General features: G+C 61.5%; 1 protein-coding gene across 6 annotated transcripts in view; it reads left to right on the plus strand.

Moving 5' to 3' along the window:
* Positions 1-15,924, plus strand: part of SH3TC1 (SH3 domain and tetratricopeptide repeats 1) — a 47,356-nt gene that overhangs the window by 29,370 nt on the left and 2,062 nt on the right. For 5 of the 6 annotated variants that reach the window (XM_036921321.2, XM_036921320.2, XM_036921319.2 and 2 more), the window contains 10 exons: positions 770-846; positions 1,660-1,855; positions 3,574-3,707; positions 5,336-5,377; positions 7,113-8,777; positions 10,043-10,223; positions 11,292-11,442; positions 12,338-12,460; positions 13,185-13,335; positions 14,243-14,439. In XM_036921321.2, coding sequence (XP_036777216.2) covers positions 770-846; positions 1,660-1,855; positions 3,574-3,707; positions 5,336-5,377; positions 7,113-8,777; positions 10,043-10,223; positions 11,292-11,442; positions 12,338-12,460; positions 13,185-13,335; positions 14,243-14,439 — 2,917 coding nt within the window. Of the gene's footprint in view, positions 1-769; positions 847-1,659; positions 1,856-3,573; positions 3,708-5,335; positions 5,378-7,112; positions 8,778-10,042; positions 10,224-11,291; positions 11,443-12,337; positions 12,461-13,184; positions 13,336-14,242; positions 14,469-15,924 lie in introns of all 6 variants that reach the window. The other variant, XM_036921326.2, reaches the window with a different exon arrangement.

Below are 15,924 nucleotides of genomic sequence, written 5' to 3' on the forward strand. Positions count from 1 at the left end.
ACATCTGTTTCTCTGCCTCCTGCGGGTCCTGCGCGCTGTCTGGCTCCTGGAGACTCTCTCAGGCCCTGGGTCAAGGGCAGTGGATGGAGTGCCAGACTGACCCAGCCACCGCCCTGTTCTGCTCTTGCCTGGTGTGCAGCCGTGGCAGCTGTCAGCCTCAGCGCTGCCACCTGCACAGCACCTCCCTGGCAGGGCTGTCCTGGGATCAGGTGGCAGGGGGGCATGCAGCATGGAGCCCTTGCTGCATATTCTGGCTCCTTCTGAATAGCTTTTGTGGGAGCAACATAACAGACACTATGGGGAGGACTCAAGCAGGGATCTGCACAAATAGAAAACAGATAGCAACAAGGGCAGTCAGGGACTGGGAGCATGTAAGCTCCTGTTCACATGCTGGATGTGGGACTTAATCTTAGCTCAGAGCTTCCTGGCAGCCAAGGCAAAGAGAGAAATTTGACCTCCTGACATTCAGTGTCCATGGAATAACCAGCAGTGGCTCAGCTGCTCTCCTGGGCTAGTACAGAAGGTCTCACAGGCCTGCAGAAGGAAAGGAGGCACCTGGGCTGGGGGTATGGAGCTCCCTGGAGTCAGTGCCACACCCCTGGGCCTGAAGGCTGCACACCTGGGCAGGTGTGAGTGTGTGTGTGTGTGTGTGTGTGTAGTGAGAGCAGGTGTTGGAAATCACTTGGGTTCCTGGGGGCTGCTGATTTTTCCAGTCTCCACACAGTTTCAATCTTCCCCAAGTCTGAAGTCCTGTCCTGCTGCACTCTAGGTGGGCTCTTAGGGTCCCCTGGGACCCCAGCGATGACTCCATGGGGGGATCCATGCCACCAGACAGCCCGCTGATGGGTAAATATTTCCATTGGCCTTTCTTCCCTGAGAAAGAGGTGGGTGAGAAGGGGAAATCACCAGCATTCTGGAAGCTTCAGTGCTCTGAATCCTCCCCAAACCAGAAAAAGTAGCCAGAGTCCTCTTGAGCTCTTGAGGTGATAACTGAGGCTCAGAGAGGCCCATCAACTGGTCCAGACTCACACAGCACACAGCAAAGCTGGGCTGGGGTCCCTGGCCCGTCTGCCTCCAAGCTGCCCTGGAGTGTGGCTTCCACACACCATTGAACAAGCACACTCTTTCTGGCCACCTGAGCAAGGACCCTTGGTCAAGGCGGGCCGGGCTCTGCTGAATCTGCCGCGTGCACGGCTGGAGGGCCTTGTGGCACAGGTCTCCCTGTGAGAAGACGGTTTGGACCATTAGCTTAGGCTCCTGGCCCTGCTTTCTGCCCTGGGCCAAGCTGGCTGGTGTTTGCACAGCCCTGCGCACCTGTTCACTGGGAGGAGGGACAGGAGGAGCTCATGTTCACAGCTGCATTTGCCTTGACCAGGCCTGGCCAGAGACAGATGGAGGAAAGAGCCGTGGCCTTGGTGGCCAAAGGCCCTGGGAAGAGGTTAATCAATGTCTCGTGACCTCAGGTTCTCATTCTCCACGTGGGGGTAAAGCACCCCCTCCAAAGGCCACGTAGATGTCCAGCCCCTCAAGACTGGTGGTCAAGCTCCACTGCAACCCCCAACAGGCACTGGATGATGCCCACAGCAGGACTGTGCCCCCTGGCTGAGGGCCACCCGTCTGCCCACCCCCAGCACTGACCCCATGGCCTCCTTCCTGCAGCTGTGGGCCTGGCCTCAGCAGCGGCAGACTGCCAGGGCTCGGGGCCCGAAGAGGTGACCTTCCGAGGCGGCGACCACATCCAGATCCTGGGCGCACAGGTGCCCGGCCTGCCCTGGTGCGTGGGTCGGCACGTGGCCTCGGGCCAGGTCGGGTTTGTCCGGACGAGTCTCATCAGTGCGCAGGGCAGAGTGTCTGAGTGAGTGGCCGAGGCCCCACCCCTTCCCCACACCGCCCTTCGGCCCCCGTGAGCCCAGCCGCGGTTTCCCTGACTCCCAGGTGACAAACCTGGGTGTTGTCCCCTCCCTCTGCTCCCCCGTCCCCCTGCTGGGCCCAGGCCAGGCTGCCTTTCCCTCGTGTCCAGGCTGACCAGCCTCCTGTCTGGACCTGTGTCCTTTAGCTGCCGGGGTACCGCCATGACAAACCCTACAGACTGGGGGCTTAAAGCAATAGACGTTGATGCGCCCACGCTCTGGAGGCCAGGAGTCTAAATCAGGGGGTGCGCTGGGCCAGGCCCCCTCTGGGGGCTCCAGGGGAGGCCCCCTCCTGCCCCATCCAGCTCCTGGGGGCCCTGGGAGCTCCTGGGCTTGTGGTGCCTCACTTAGTCTCTGCCTCCATGTTCACATGGCTGCTTATTGTGTATCTGTGTCCCTTCTCTTCCTATAAGGACGCCGGTCACTGGACTTAGGGCCACCTACTCTAGGGTGGCCTTATCTTAACAAATCACATCTACAAAGACTTTCTTGAATAGGTTACCTTCTGAAGCTCCAGGTGGGCATGAATCTGGGGGGGACACTAGTCAACCCAGGATGCCATGCCACCCCCCAAAAGCCCTTCAAAGGCCCCACAGCCCAGGCCTGGTGACCACTAATTTCAAAGGCCGCCACTGTCATCAGCTGCCCTGGAGTCTAGCTGTGCGGGTGGGTTCATCCCTTCAGAAACGACCCTGGGCCATGGTGTGCGCACTATGTGAGATGTCCCCTCCGTCTTGGCCCTCCCATTTTCCCGGGGTTCTCACTGGCCCCCAAGTCCCATCTCCAGTGGCCCACCCCTCGGGACGCTCTTCCTGGCAGTTCCCTCCCCGTGTGAGCCCTCCAGGCCCCTGCGCCCACCTGGAGAATCCTGCGGGTCCCCACTGCCTGGCCCCTGGCCTCGGGGGAGTGGTCGGCAAGCACGTCTGTGGCCGTCGTCTGGGGGAGTATGTTCCCCTGGGCCAGACCCCCGCCGAGGATCCCAGAGAATGTGGGTGTGGCAGCCCCAGACTTCACCTCCGCAGTGGTCCTCAGGGGCTCCCCCAGCACTCACTCCCTGTCCTGCTCTCGTCTGGCACTGCCACAGACCAGACCTCGGAGGCCACGGGCATCCTGGCATGCTCCACCCGTCATCCTGTTTCCCGAGTTGGCATGTTGGCTGCTTCCGTGCCCCTTGCTCCTGTCCATCAGAGGCAGTTCGAAGCTGGCTGGGCCTGTGCTGAGAGTGGCAGCTTTCCCAGAGGGGCTCCCTGTTTTTCCCTCTGGCTTCCCAGAGCCCTGTGTTCATGTGGGGTGCTGTGGGAAGCACCAGCATAGGTTGTATGAGGAGCCGTGGGAGCCTGCAGTGGGGAGGGGTCGAGTCGGCCTGTGGCTAGCATGGCCACCAGCCTCACAGCAAGGGGCATTTGAGGTGGGGCTTTGAAGGTTGCTCAGGAGCTCACTGTCCTAGGCTGCTGTGACCCCTGTGTCTATTGTAGCCTTTCATGCTGCTGGGTGTCTGCATCTGGCCAGAAGAGGCACCCTGGAGGGCAGGATCTACTTTGTATCTTGGTGTCTGTCTTCACCACTGGGCACAAAGTCATTGTGCAGGACTGCCTGTCAAGTGGGGGAGTGGAAATGGGTCTTACTTTAGAAACACTCTATCTTAGCACTTTATTTTCTCCAGGTTGGAAAATGTGGTTTTTCTCAATGAGGAAGAAAGGTCATTCTTCAGGAAGGAAGGACACTTTACTGAGGAGGATGCCAGGCAGCTCCTGAAGAGGGTGTCTGGCACAGACGTCTGCACGGTGTACAGCCTGGGTAGGTGTGGAGGTGCTGTGGGTGAGGAGCTGCTGCTGCCATCCCTCACGCTGCCGGGGGGACATCCCAGGACCTGCAGCCGATTATTTTGGACATTTTCTTGGGGCAGATTCCTAGAAGGGCAATGAAGGCTCTGGCGCTAAGCCTCTTTGCCATAGGGTGGAGCCCGCTGGTATTCCATCGACCCCATGAGGCTGCCTGCCTGCCTCGCTCTGCCCATCAGCACCGGGTCATGGGCTTTTACTGTCTAGCCAGGGGCATGTGGGACCGTCCTGGCTTCCATCCCCCACCCACATTCAGCCCCTCCCCTCGGGGAATGCTCACTGCCCCCCTGGTTGGCAATAGGGACTGCGGAACCTGGGCATGAAGCAGTGGTTTCCCACGGCTGCTCTGCTAGGGACACCGAGGGCTGCAGGCAGGCCTGACACAGACAGGAGCTGTCCCCATTTCTCCACAACACCCCTGTCCTTGGCAAGGGATTTCCAGCAGGGCTTCCGCGCAGCACAAAGCGTGGATGAGGGGAGTCTGTGACTCACAGCGGGGAAGGGAACTGCAGCAGAGAGCAGTGTTGGACGAGCCTGCTGGGCAACTGCAGTGGGTCACGGGGTGTGACTCTGCAGCCCATTCCTAGGGAACACACGTGTGTACACACCTCCCACACATATAGACGTACATGCACATACATGCATATGCACACTCACACATAAATGCACACCCATACCCCCTACATGCATAAACACACATGTGTGCACACACACACATGTACACACATATACAAAGGCACAGTTACACGGATATGCACATGCATACATATACATACACACCCACATGAATGTACACACACATCCCCACACATACATATGTACGCACACACATACACACACATACACGCACACATCTGCTTGCTGATGTGCATGGAGGACCTTTTGCACCCATAGTGAATTTAAACTTTCTAGAGCCCACAAATCAGTTTCCCTTCCTGAACAGGCAAACCTAAATTTGACCTTAGCAGATCAAGGCTTTAACCAGCCTGGTGTGCAATTTACTCTCCTTCTAGGAAGGACTATTGAGACCCTTCACTTGGGGGGATGTTTTTGGGGTACTCTCTCTGCAGGATGCTTCACGGCTCCTGGGGGTGGTGATGTGGTACCAGGGTCGACAGTGCTTTTTTCTTTACACATCTTGTTACATCTCTGTCCTCCTCTGGTTTCCATGGCAACCCAGCACCCTTAGTGTCAGCCCATTTTCAGGGGGTGGGCCTGAGGCTTAGGAGAGGGCCTGGCCCTGGCAGGAGGAGCGTAGGAACGCCTGAGGGGCGGGACGCCAAGCCAGATCTGCTGCCCTGCTCCCCAGGAGAGCCGGTGAAGTGAGGGGGTGGCCCTTGTGGGGAGCATGTCCCCTGTCTCCAGAGTGGTAGCCGCAGAAACCAGTGGCCTCAGGTGGGAGGACAGAGTCCTGCACGGGGCCTGGGTGGAGCACTCCTGGAGGACATGGCTTCCCTGCACCTGAGTGGCAGGACCTCCAAGCCCCCCAGGCCCTCAAGGGTGCTGGTGTCAGGAGGGTCCTGGGGGCCCTAGACCCGGAGGGCACTGGCCGGAGGGTGACGCATCTTTTCTCTCCATTTTCAGACAGGTTAGAAGAAGCTGAGTTTAAGCAGCCGGAAGAACAAGGTAGGCTCTTTCCACAGGGCACGGGGTTCCTCTGGTTCTGGCTCCGGGGCCTCGGGGATGGCACTGGGCCGAGTGGGCAGGGTGGGTGCTGGCTCGGTCACTCCTCTGTTGGGGAGCTGGTGGGTGGGGAGTCCACCCTGGAGAGGAGGTTGGATGAGGAGAAGGTGAAGCTCCCCTCCATGGCAGCAGTGGGCCCCCAGCCACCCTGCACTGGCCCCAGCTAAGGTGGCGTGTCCCTCAGGCCCATGCCTGACCATGGGTTCCTTTCACCAAACCTGGAGCAGCTGAAATTCACCCATGTTCTGCTTTGGATGGGAAGTAGGGGGCTGATGTGGGAGCCTTATGCTGGAGAAGCCCCTCGAGGTCTTCTCCTTCCCTGACGGGCTGCAGGGAGGCCCCCTCCTTCTCTCTCCGCACCTCCATCTCCTCTCCCCACAGAGGACAGACGTCAGGGAGGTCCTGAGGTGCACATGCCTGGGGAGCCTTTGAGATTCCCTGGCAATGGGATGGACCCAAGTGCAAACGCAGAAAGGCCACTTTGGGGTGTGGAGGAGGAGGCCAAGCCCCTGGGACCCAGGGCCACTCCAGGGCCCCCTGTCCCAGGCCTCTGCAGGGCGAGAAAAAGGCAGAGCTGCAGGCTGGCCTCGGGGGAGGATCGCGCACTCTCTGCAAGCCCCCCGGGGCCCGCTGGGAGCGCGGCTCTTCCCGAGGCCAGGGCAGCACACTTCAGAGAAGACGTTTTCCTAGCCCACCTAATGTATAGTCAGGTCAGACATTTGCCACTAAACCACATTCATTTCATTTTTTCCCTAGACTTCACAGACTAATAGACAGTTTTGAGCCTGTTATTTACAAGTGAGCTTGGAACAGAGGTGTCTTTAGAGCCTGGTTCTTTCCTTCCAAATGACTTCCGCTTGAAGCCCGGGCTTTTCCAACAGGAAATGTAGCGTGTTCGCTCCTCACGCTGGACGTCCCTCTGGGTACTGACTCTGTCCGAAGGCAGCATCCCTGCAGGCAGGTGTTTCCGGGCAGCAGGGATGGCCTCAGATTCTCCAGCACCTTGTCCTTTGGTCTGCTCTTTAGAAACCGTGGGCCTCAGGTTTGCAAGCCAGCCAGAGTGAGGGTGGAGACTCGGGGGTCTGGGCACCTCCCAGTCTTTCCTGTGGAGAACGGCCTCCGTGCCAGAGCCCGGCAGGTGGACGCAAACAGGAGCTTCCCCTCCGCGGCCGGCCTTGCTGATGCCCTAGGAGGCTTTCGCCCTCAGGCTGATCAGTGGCACTGACCGGCTCGTAATGATTAGTGGAGATTCCTGCTCCTCCTGACCCAAGAGCTCCAAATGCTGACAGAGTCGCACGTACGCAGTCGTAGCAGTGAGTGTGACGGTGCCCGATTGAGGGGCTCTTGGTTCTTTCTGAAGGGAAAAGGAATCTCTGAGTGATCACCGAGCCACAGTGTGGAGTCCCTGAAACCGTGCTTCCCAGTGGGAAGCCAAGAAAAGGAGGGCTACTTGGTAAAAAGCTTGGCCCCGCTGATCTGTCTTCTCCCCGTGGCCATAATTACCCGCTTGCCTGTGTGCCCTGCAACAGGTCCGGGTATTTCACGTGAGCCAGACGCTCGGTGCAGCCAGTGTCTGCAAAGCACCATGACAGAGGGACAGAGGCTCAGGGAGGGACGTTCCTGCCCAGCCTGAACTCAGATCAAACTCTAATCCCTCTGGGGGTTTGGTGACTTGCAGAAATGCCTCCGCCTTGCCTGAACCCAGAGCCACATGAGACCCTGAAGAAGGTGAAGAAAGTTCTAGAACAATGCAAGTCCTGCCAGGGCTGTGCCAAGGAGCCAATGTCCTGGGGTCTCCCCGTGGCATCCAGTGCTGCAAGCTCACCAGACACAGAGGAGCCCTCCTTCTGCCTGGACTCCAGAGAAGACTGGGTGGACCCGGAGGCCCTGGGCTCCCTGCTGCTATTCCTGGATGCACCTGGGTACAAGGCCTGCTTCCGAGGCCTGTACGACATCTCTTTGCCGGGGCTGAGCGGTGTGTTCTGTGGCTTCACGGATGAGGAGGAGCTAGCCGGGCACCTGGCGCAGGCCCGGGCGGTGGCCAAGAAGGCCGGCTTCCCCATGGCCCTTGCCAGGCTCTGCTTCCTGCTGGGGCGGCTGTGTGTGCGGAAGCTCAAGCTGTCCCAGGCCCGGGTGTACTTTGAGGAAGCCCTGGGTGCCCTCGGGGGCCGCTTCGGTGACCTCTTCCTAGTGGTAGCCGTGTATGCCAACCTGGCAGCCGTTCACCTGAAGCAGAAGAACAGGGACAGGTGTGCCCAGGTGGTGCCCAAAGCCTCGGCCCTGCTCCTGGGGACGCCCAGCCACGTCTGCAGCACCGAGGCAGAGGCAGAGCTCCTGAAGCATGCTCTCCGGCGGGCAATCGGCAGCCGGAGCCCACAGGCTGAGGCCCGGGCCTGCTTCCTGCTGGCCCGGCACCACATCCACCTCAGGCAGGCCGACGAGGCCCTGCCCTTCCTGGAGAGACTGCTGCTTCTGCAGGGGGCCTTCGGGTCCCCAGAGGCCTCGTGGCCCGCAGACGGCTACCTGCTTCTGGCGGACATCTACAGCAGGAAGTGCCTGCCGCACCTGGCGCTGAGCTGTGTCCAGGTGGGCTCGCGGCAGGCTCGGGGCTCCCTGCGCAGCTCGCTCAGGAGCGTGGCCCTGGTCCTGCAGAACACGCCAAGGGTCCACCGCCTCCCCTCCCAGATCGCGCACCACCTCAGGCAGGCGCTAGCCTCCCTGGCCTCAGGCACAGGGCTGGCGCTGCACGGACCCCTCTGTGCCAGCCTGGCCCGGCTGTACAACCACCATGGGCAGCACGGCAGGGCCATCGCCTTCATGATGCGGGCGGTGGAGGCCAATGCTGAGACTGGAGGCTGCCTGGCCGTGGACCACCTTCTGGCCCTGGCCTGGTTGCACGTGCTTCACGGACAGAGCCCACTGGCCCTGGACATCCTGGAGTCTGTCCTGGACATGGCAGTGGCCAGCATGGACCAGGAGGGTGTGATTGCCAACATGGCGGCCGTGGCCCTGAAGAGGATGGGCAGGATCCGCCCGGCGGCCGAGGGCTACCACCGCGCCCTGTGCGTCGCCAGGAGCCTAGGCCGGCTGCGGAACGAGGCGGTGGTCCAGGCCAACCTCGGGGCCCTGTGCCTGCAGGTGGGTGCCCGCAGGCTGGCCCAGCACTACTTCCTGGAGGCTGTGAAGCTCTTCTCGAGACTGCCCAGCCAGGAGTGCGGCCAGGACTTCATCCAGGTGCTCCTGCAGCTGGGGCTGCTGTGCACCCGCAGGGCCCTCGCCCGGCAGGGCAAGTGCTACTACGAGTGGGCCTTTCTGGTCGCCGTGCAGACGGACCACCTGGAGAGTAAGTGCCAGCCCGGCCCCGGCCCCGCCCCGCCTGAGGGTCTGAGTCAGGGCACCCTGCTTCCTGGAAAGAAAACATGTTTTCTTTCCATCTCTTTTCAGAGCACACCTGGGGTTTGCAATTCAGAGGCAAGCGGTTGTTTTTCCACCGCGATGCATGCTGAGTGGTGCAAACCTGCAGCTGTCTGTAGGCGTCTCTGAGACGCCGTGGACAGCTCTCGTGGGAGCTCACCGGGCTGTGTGTGGCTCACCACAGACAGGCCCCTGTGACCCTTGCGGGATGCCACCAAGCATGGGAAACAGACTCCCAGGTCACAAGAGCCACAAAAGGGGGCACTCAGCATGACAGGCCGCTCCTGACCTGACTCATCGCTCAGGAAGTCTGAGGTCTGAGGTTTGAGGAGAGTCTAGTGGAGCACGGGATCGGGGGCTGGCAGAAGGAGCAGCTTCTACAAAGGCCCTGGGGTCAGTGAGCGGGGCTATGCAAGAAGATACGAAGTCTGAGTGGGGGCCGGGGGTGGGCAGTGGGAAGCTGGGTGTCCTTCTGTTCTTGCCTGGATGGCGCCCAGTGTCGCTGGAGGACGTTCCTCCTATCACGTCAGTCCTGCGCTTGCTGAGAACTGCTCTGGGACCTGGCTGACGCTCTGCCCTGGAGAACCCTCTATGCGCATGACAAGCGCGTGTCCCGCGGTGGCTGGGGCCTGTTCCATAGACGTCTGTCAGGCCTCTTTGGTTCGTGGTGGTGTTGAGATCCTCTGCTCCCTTGTGGGCTCTGGACCACTTCTCACGGGGAAGCTCTCTGCTGTTCTCAGCCCCCTGCTTTCACGAGAAGCAGGTGGATCCTGGCTTTGCGAAAGGGCACTGGCTACAAAATGCCCAGAGCAGGAGCTGAATCCCGTCCCCACCACAGGCTGTGTGCTCCAGGCATGGTGCTCAGCATTGGCTCAGTCTACCCACCTGGACCATGGGGATGCCAGTGCTCCCAGCCTCATCAGCTCTGCCAAGAGGAGTTTGTAAAGCAGAAACAGGCAGCCTCGGGCCGTGGGAGAGCCTGGCCAGGGCCCCCGGTTATAAAAATGGCTGGTGCCATCTCGAGCATCTGTGACATGCTGTGTGACCTTGAGCAGGCCCCTAGCTCAGTTTCCCCGTCTGAGATGACCCCAGCTCACAGAGGCACAGAAGAGGCAGGCCTCCCGCAGGGCCTCAGGACCCTGCGAACATCACTGTGAGGAGTATCGGTTCGTCTTCTGTTTGTCCCCCCTCCAGGCCAGCTGCGTGCCGTCCAGCGGCTGTGTCACTTCTACAGCACTGTCATGCCCAGCAAGGCCCAGTGTGTCGTCTACCACGAGTTTCAGCTCTCGCTGGCCCGCAGGGTGGCTGACAAGGTGCTGGAGGGGCAGCTCCTGGAGACCATCAGCCGTCTCTACCTGTCCCTGGGCACTGAGCGGTGAGGCCTGGCGCCGCGGGGTGGGAGCGGGCCGCAGGGATGCCGGGTCGCGGCCCCGGGGCAGCCTGTCCTTGGGGAGCACTTCATTCCCCAGTGTCAGATCAACTGCGCTGGCAGGCCTGGGGGCTGTCCTGAGCGGTGCTCATGACACGTGGGCACGTGTCCCGAGGCCCCACCGACACACCTTCCCAGGGAGGCACGGCAGGCATCCTGGATCCTTCTTGCTATGGTAGCTTTTATGAGCTGACCTTTGCCCGCCCTGAGTCTTTGCCCACTGGCCCAGCTCTGGGCCAGGTGGCCTGGTCCTCATCTCTCCCCTCAGATGTGAGGACAGCGGCCACATGTGCCCAGAGCACTGTCCCTCCCGCCTCCCCTGGGCAGGGCGGGGCGGCATGTCCCATGTAAAGCCCACCCTGGGCCCCCTGACCGGGCCGGGTAAGGACGGCCGGCCAGGCCACGCAGCCCGCAGCACACGGTGGTCACCAGTGGCGCGCTCTCTGGGTGGGGCCTCCCTGGTGGGCAGGGACGGAGCTGGCTCCCACAGGGCGTGGGACACAGGCTAGTCTGGGCCTCCACCCCTCAGCCTCGGGCCTTGGTTTCAAAGTGGGGTCCCAGGATCCACATCATGGGTGGAAGCTTGTTGGAAATGCGCATTCTCAGGCCCCACCCCAGATCTGCTGAGTCAGAACACCCGGAGCAAGGCCCCAGGACTTGTATCTTAACAAAGTGACCTCTGGGTGGCTCTGATGCACAGTGGAGCCCGGGAACTACCGGCCTAAACAATCTTCAAATATCTGCCCGGTACTAATGATCCCTGTGGTGTCTGCGGAGGTGTGTGCCTGCATCGGGGAGGCGGGGAGGCGGGGAGACGGAGTAGCGCGCTTCTCCTGTTTCCCCCAGAGTCCCCTTCCTTCCCGTCTACCGGTAGTGTCTCCATCTGGCCCCCCCACCAGTCAGGAGAGCGCCGGGTCTGCTCTGACCCCCGGCTCCCAGGCCCTTTGTCCCCGGACCGTCACCGGGAGGAGCCACACGGCAGGGCTTGTCCTGAGCGTCCCTGTCTGATTTCAGGGCCTACAGATCTGCGCTCGAGTACACCAAGCGCAGCCTGGGGATCTTCATCGACCTCCAGAGGAAGGAGAAGGAGGCGTCCGCATGGCTGCAGGCGGGCAAGATCTACTACATCCTCCGGGAGAACGAGCTGGTGGACGTGTACCTCCAGGTGCGGGTGTCGGGCCCGGGCACCCCTGCCCCCGCAGCCCCGCTCCCAAAGCATGTGGAGCCTCTGCTGCCTGCCAGGGGCCCGTGCCACCTCCTGCCCCAGGCCCTGGGGCCCCACTGCCCATGGCAAGCTGAGCTCCTCGAGGCCAGAGACCTGTGCCCCTCACCATGCCCACCCCCATGCAGGTGCACAGCAAACGTTCAATAACTGTGCAAATAATGTGCCCGCTCATTTGACACCCAGAAGAACTTGCATCAGCAGCATCTCCTTAAAAGATGCATTTATCACAGAAGCTCCATTTTTAGATGTTTTCCTAAATATGACGTAATTTGGAACAAATTGAGAGGCTCACGAGTCTTGTGAGTTTTCTCATTTTTGAGCACCTGCTGTGCACCTCCCTGGGCCAGAGGCTAAGGAGCTTATGGCTGAGATGGGGACAGGCACATCAATAAACGGCCCAGACTCGGGGCCACGGGCTGCTGCGGGCATTTGACTGAGCAGAGGAGCCAGGCGGGGAGCTTCCCTCTGCCTGGGGTCCCAGAGGCTGGTGTGAGTTGCAGGCTGACTGGGAGCGAGTGCCACCTGGAGAGGAGGGTGTTCCCGGCAGCAGGAGTCACAGGTGCAAAGGCCCAGGGGTGCACGGGAGAGTGCCAAGCAGCAGCTGTGGCTGGGATGTGGGCAGAGCTAGTCCACTCAGCCATTCCCCCAGCTGGTGTCTGCTGAGCACCTCCCGTGAGCCAGCACGGGTGCACGGAGAAGCCTGGGTCCTCTGGTGGGGGCGGCAGGCAGACGTGTGCCAGCTAAGGACTCGAGCCCGGGGAAGCCAGCTGGGGAGCACGACCCCGCCCCCTGCCGGGGCTCTGGGAGCCTCAGGAGGGCTTCTGCTTCCCCACAGGTGGCACAGAACGCGGCCCTGTACACAGGGGACCCCAACCTGGGGCTGGAGCTGTTTGAAGCCGCAGGAGACATCTTCTTCAACGGGACCTGGGAGCGGGAGAAAGCCGTGTCCTTCTACCGGGTGAGTGGGTTGCAGGGTCGATGTGGGTGGGCCTTGGGTGGGGGGCCCTGCATGGGGGAGACACGGGTGTGGGGCGGCAGAGGCCTCCCTCCTGGAGGCAGGACTGCCCATGCACATGCTTGGTTTCCTGGTGGCTTTCCTGGGATGATCCGGCCTGGCAGGGGCAGGGGAACCAAGAGCCATTTGGGGAGAGAGGCAGCTTCAGACCTACAGCCAGTCTCAGCACTGGGGTTCAAGTCCTGTCGCCGTTTTTTAGGTGAAGGAAGTGAGGCTCAGAGGTGTGTCCGAGGGCACACAGTGTGTAGCAGGAGGACCAGGGCAGGGCCCAGGCCTGCGTGCCTCCCGGAGGGCTGCTTCCCCCACCCTGTCAGCCCGGCTCCCTGCCTGCAGCCCAGCCCTAGGGTCGGATGAGCACGGCATTTCACAGCACAGAGGGGTGCTGGACCCTCCCGCTCAGGCCCTCAGGGCCCAGGAGTGGGGGAGCTGGTCTGAGGTTACTCAGTGTGGACAGATGGGTCCCACCCCAACTTCCTCATGGCCCAGTGGGCCTGGGGCACCAGGACTTCTCTGAGATGACTTTCCTTTAAGTGGGCAGAACCGAATAAAGGTAGTGGGATGGCAGGGGCCGTGGGAAGCTCCCAGGACACATCCGGGGCTCCCGGAGGGGCCTGGGCCTGGGCCTGCCTCTGCAGGAGAAGGTCTGACCCATCACCTGTGTGAGCAGGATCGGGCGCTGCCCCTGGCCGAGACAACAGGGAACCGGGAGGCTGAGCTTCGGTTGTGCAACAAGCTGGTGGTACTGCTGGCGGAGCTGGAGGTACCCCAGGAGGGCCTGGAGTTCGGCCACATGGCCTTGGCACTCAGCATCGCCCTGGGTAAGCCCCATGCCCCTGGCCCCACAAGGGTCTCCGACCTCAGGAGACCTGTGGGCTCCTCTGCCCTGCAGGCCACCCCCTCCTGAGCAGGCAGGCGAGATGAGCACAGCAGATGTGCCCAGGCCCTGCCCCGGGGACGGCTTGGGAGCTCAGGGGGTGCCCCACTCACTGCGCAGCTGGACTGCCTTTGCCCAATCCATGGCTTCCTCTGCCTCTTTCCCTTGCTGACCACAAGGGCCAGCCAGTGTGCCCTGCATTCTGGACACTCCAGGCTTCTCACCAGTCCCTGAACATGCCAGGCGGCCCACCCATGCCTTCCTGCAGTGTCGTTCCCCTTGTCCTTCCCCGCATGCGGCCAGCCTCCAGTGTTCTCTGGCTGATGAAATCCCAGCCCCCTTCTGGAAGCCTGTCCCCCAGGGCTGGGCCCACTGTGTGTAGCACCTCCTGTTGCACAGGCACACAGTGGGTGCACAGCAGAGTGTGCATGTGGGCCCCACAGCATGCATCCTGGAAGGGGGGGTCCTGGAGGCAGCCCAGTCGGGAAGCTCCCCCAGGATGGGGTGCAGCTGAAGATACACCAGGGAGGGTCACACGTCATGTCTGCAGGCTGCCCAGAGCCTGGTGCCTGCAAGCACACAGACTGGATGAGCTCTGGGGCCCCCGCTCAGAAGCAGCAGCCAAACGCCCCCGTCCAGGTGGCCACATGCCCACATGGGCATGGACTTCCCCACATCCCTGAGGGGCACAAAGAGCAGGCATTATTAGGCCCGCTTTACAGGCAGGAAAAGTGAGTCTTGGGATGGGAAGGGACTGGCTGGAGCTCTGGAACGGTGTCGGCCTGGGCGCCCCCCACCCCCGTGACCCCCGCAGCCATGCCCTCGCACGTGCTCCCTCCCCGTGTGCCCAGGGGACCAGCTGAACGAGCGAGTGGCCTGCCACCGGCTGGCTGCCCTGCACCACCGGCTGGGCCACAGCGAGCTGGCTGAGCACTTCTACCTCAAGGCTCTGTCTCTCTGCAACGCGCCGCTGGAGTTCGACGAGGAGACCCTGTATTACGTGAAGGTGTACGTGGTGCTTGGAGACATCATCTTCTACGACCTGAAGGTGGGTGGGGGCGGCTGACATGCGAACAGGTGAGAGCAACCACTGGGTAAAGGACAGACAGAAGGGAGTGTAATCAGGGGGCTGCCTGGAGGAGGTGGCTACAAAGCTGAGTCTTTATAGTCAAGCAGGGGTTAGCCACCAAAAAAGTGGAGAGGTGACAAGGACATTCTGAGGGGCATGAGAAGGAGAGGGGCGTCACTATTATCTCCAGAGACCCACACTGCAAGGAGCAACCCAAATACTGGCACCTCCTCCAGGAAGCCTGCCAGTCTGTGCAGACTCTTCCTTCCTGGAATTCCGAGAAATGTTGAATCCTCACGTCAGCTGGGTGGGGCAGGTACTGTTATCATCCTGCTTCAGAGAGGGAGGGTGAGCTTGGGGACGGGGTGTGACTTAACCCCGGGCTGTGTAGTGGGGACACAACTCCCGGAAGCCTGGCTGAGTCCCTGTCGGAGTGGAGGGCCTCGAGCTGGGACTTTCCCATCTATCTCTGAGCCCCGCAGTGGACACAGATGAGGACCTGGAGACATCTCCACCGCTCCCCCCATGGGCAGACGCCCCCGGGCCCGGCCGGGGCTTAGCTCTGCCCCTGCACCGTGCCTGCTGTGTTGGCTGTGGGAGGGCACTGCGGCCCAGGGGCCGAGTTCTCCCCGTCGCTCCTGTCCCCCCACCAAATGTCATCTAGGAGCTGGGGCAGCCCTGGGAGACCCCCACCCAGTCAGTACCCAGCAACACCCTGCCTGGGGCGGTGCTGGCTGTGCACTGGCGACACCTGGTGGCCATAGTTGGTCACTGTGGCCTCCTGCTGTGTCAGATGAGGCGGTTCTGGGGAGCCCACCGGCAGCACTGAACACTGTAACTGAGCCTCACTGCGGTCTAGTCTGCGTGCCACAGACTCAGTGAGATCCAGGCTCTGTGGGACCCAGGCTGTGTGAGATCCAGGCTCTGTGTGGTTGTTTCTTGGCATGCATTTGCTGTTTTGGAGGAGCAGGGCCCCCACAGGACAAGGAGAAATACAGCTCGGCACGGTCAGCTCATTGGTGTAGGATCAGGAGCCGTGAGGCAGGGCTCCGGTGCCTGGGACCCTGGGACGCATGACCCTCTGGCCCTGAGACCCGGCGAGCTCCGGTGTCTGTGCCCATCCTCCCGGGCTGGGCTCTGGGCCAGGCCCACCTCCGTGTGCAGGGCAGTGGGGCCTGGTGGTGGAGCAGGGGTGAGGCCGGCCTCACCTGAGCTGTGCATACCCAGAGCCCTCTGCTGTCTGTGACACGCACCCTGACCTTTGGGTGGTCTGACGATGGGGGCACATGGAGCTCACCCCACCCCATGTGTTCCATGTGATTGATGGCCACGCAGCTCCACCCAGGAAGGGCAAGCAGGCTGGGGAAGCAAACAGACCCACCTGAGATGGGGAATAGAAGCCAGCCCAAGGGCAGCTCCCGGCCTGGAGGTGCCCGATCTCCTTCCAGGCAGAACACACACTCA

Source organism: Manis pentadactyla, chromosome 5, assembly GCF_030020395.1.
Source record: "Manis pentadactyla isolate mManPen7 chromosome 5, mManPen7.hap1, whole genome shotgun sequence".
Taxonomy (NCBI): Eukaryota; Metazoa; Chordata; class Mammalia; order Pholidota; family Manidae; genus Manis; species Manis pentadactyla.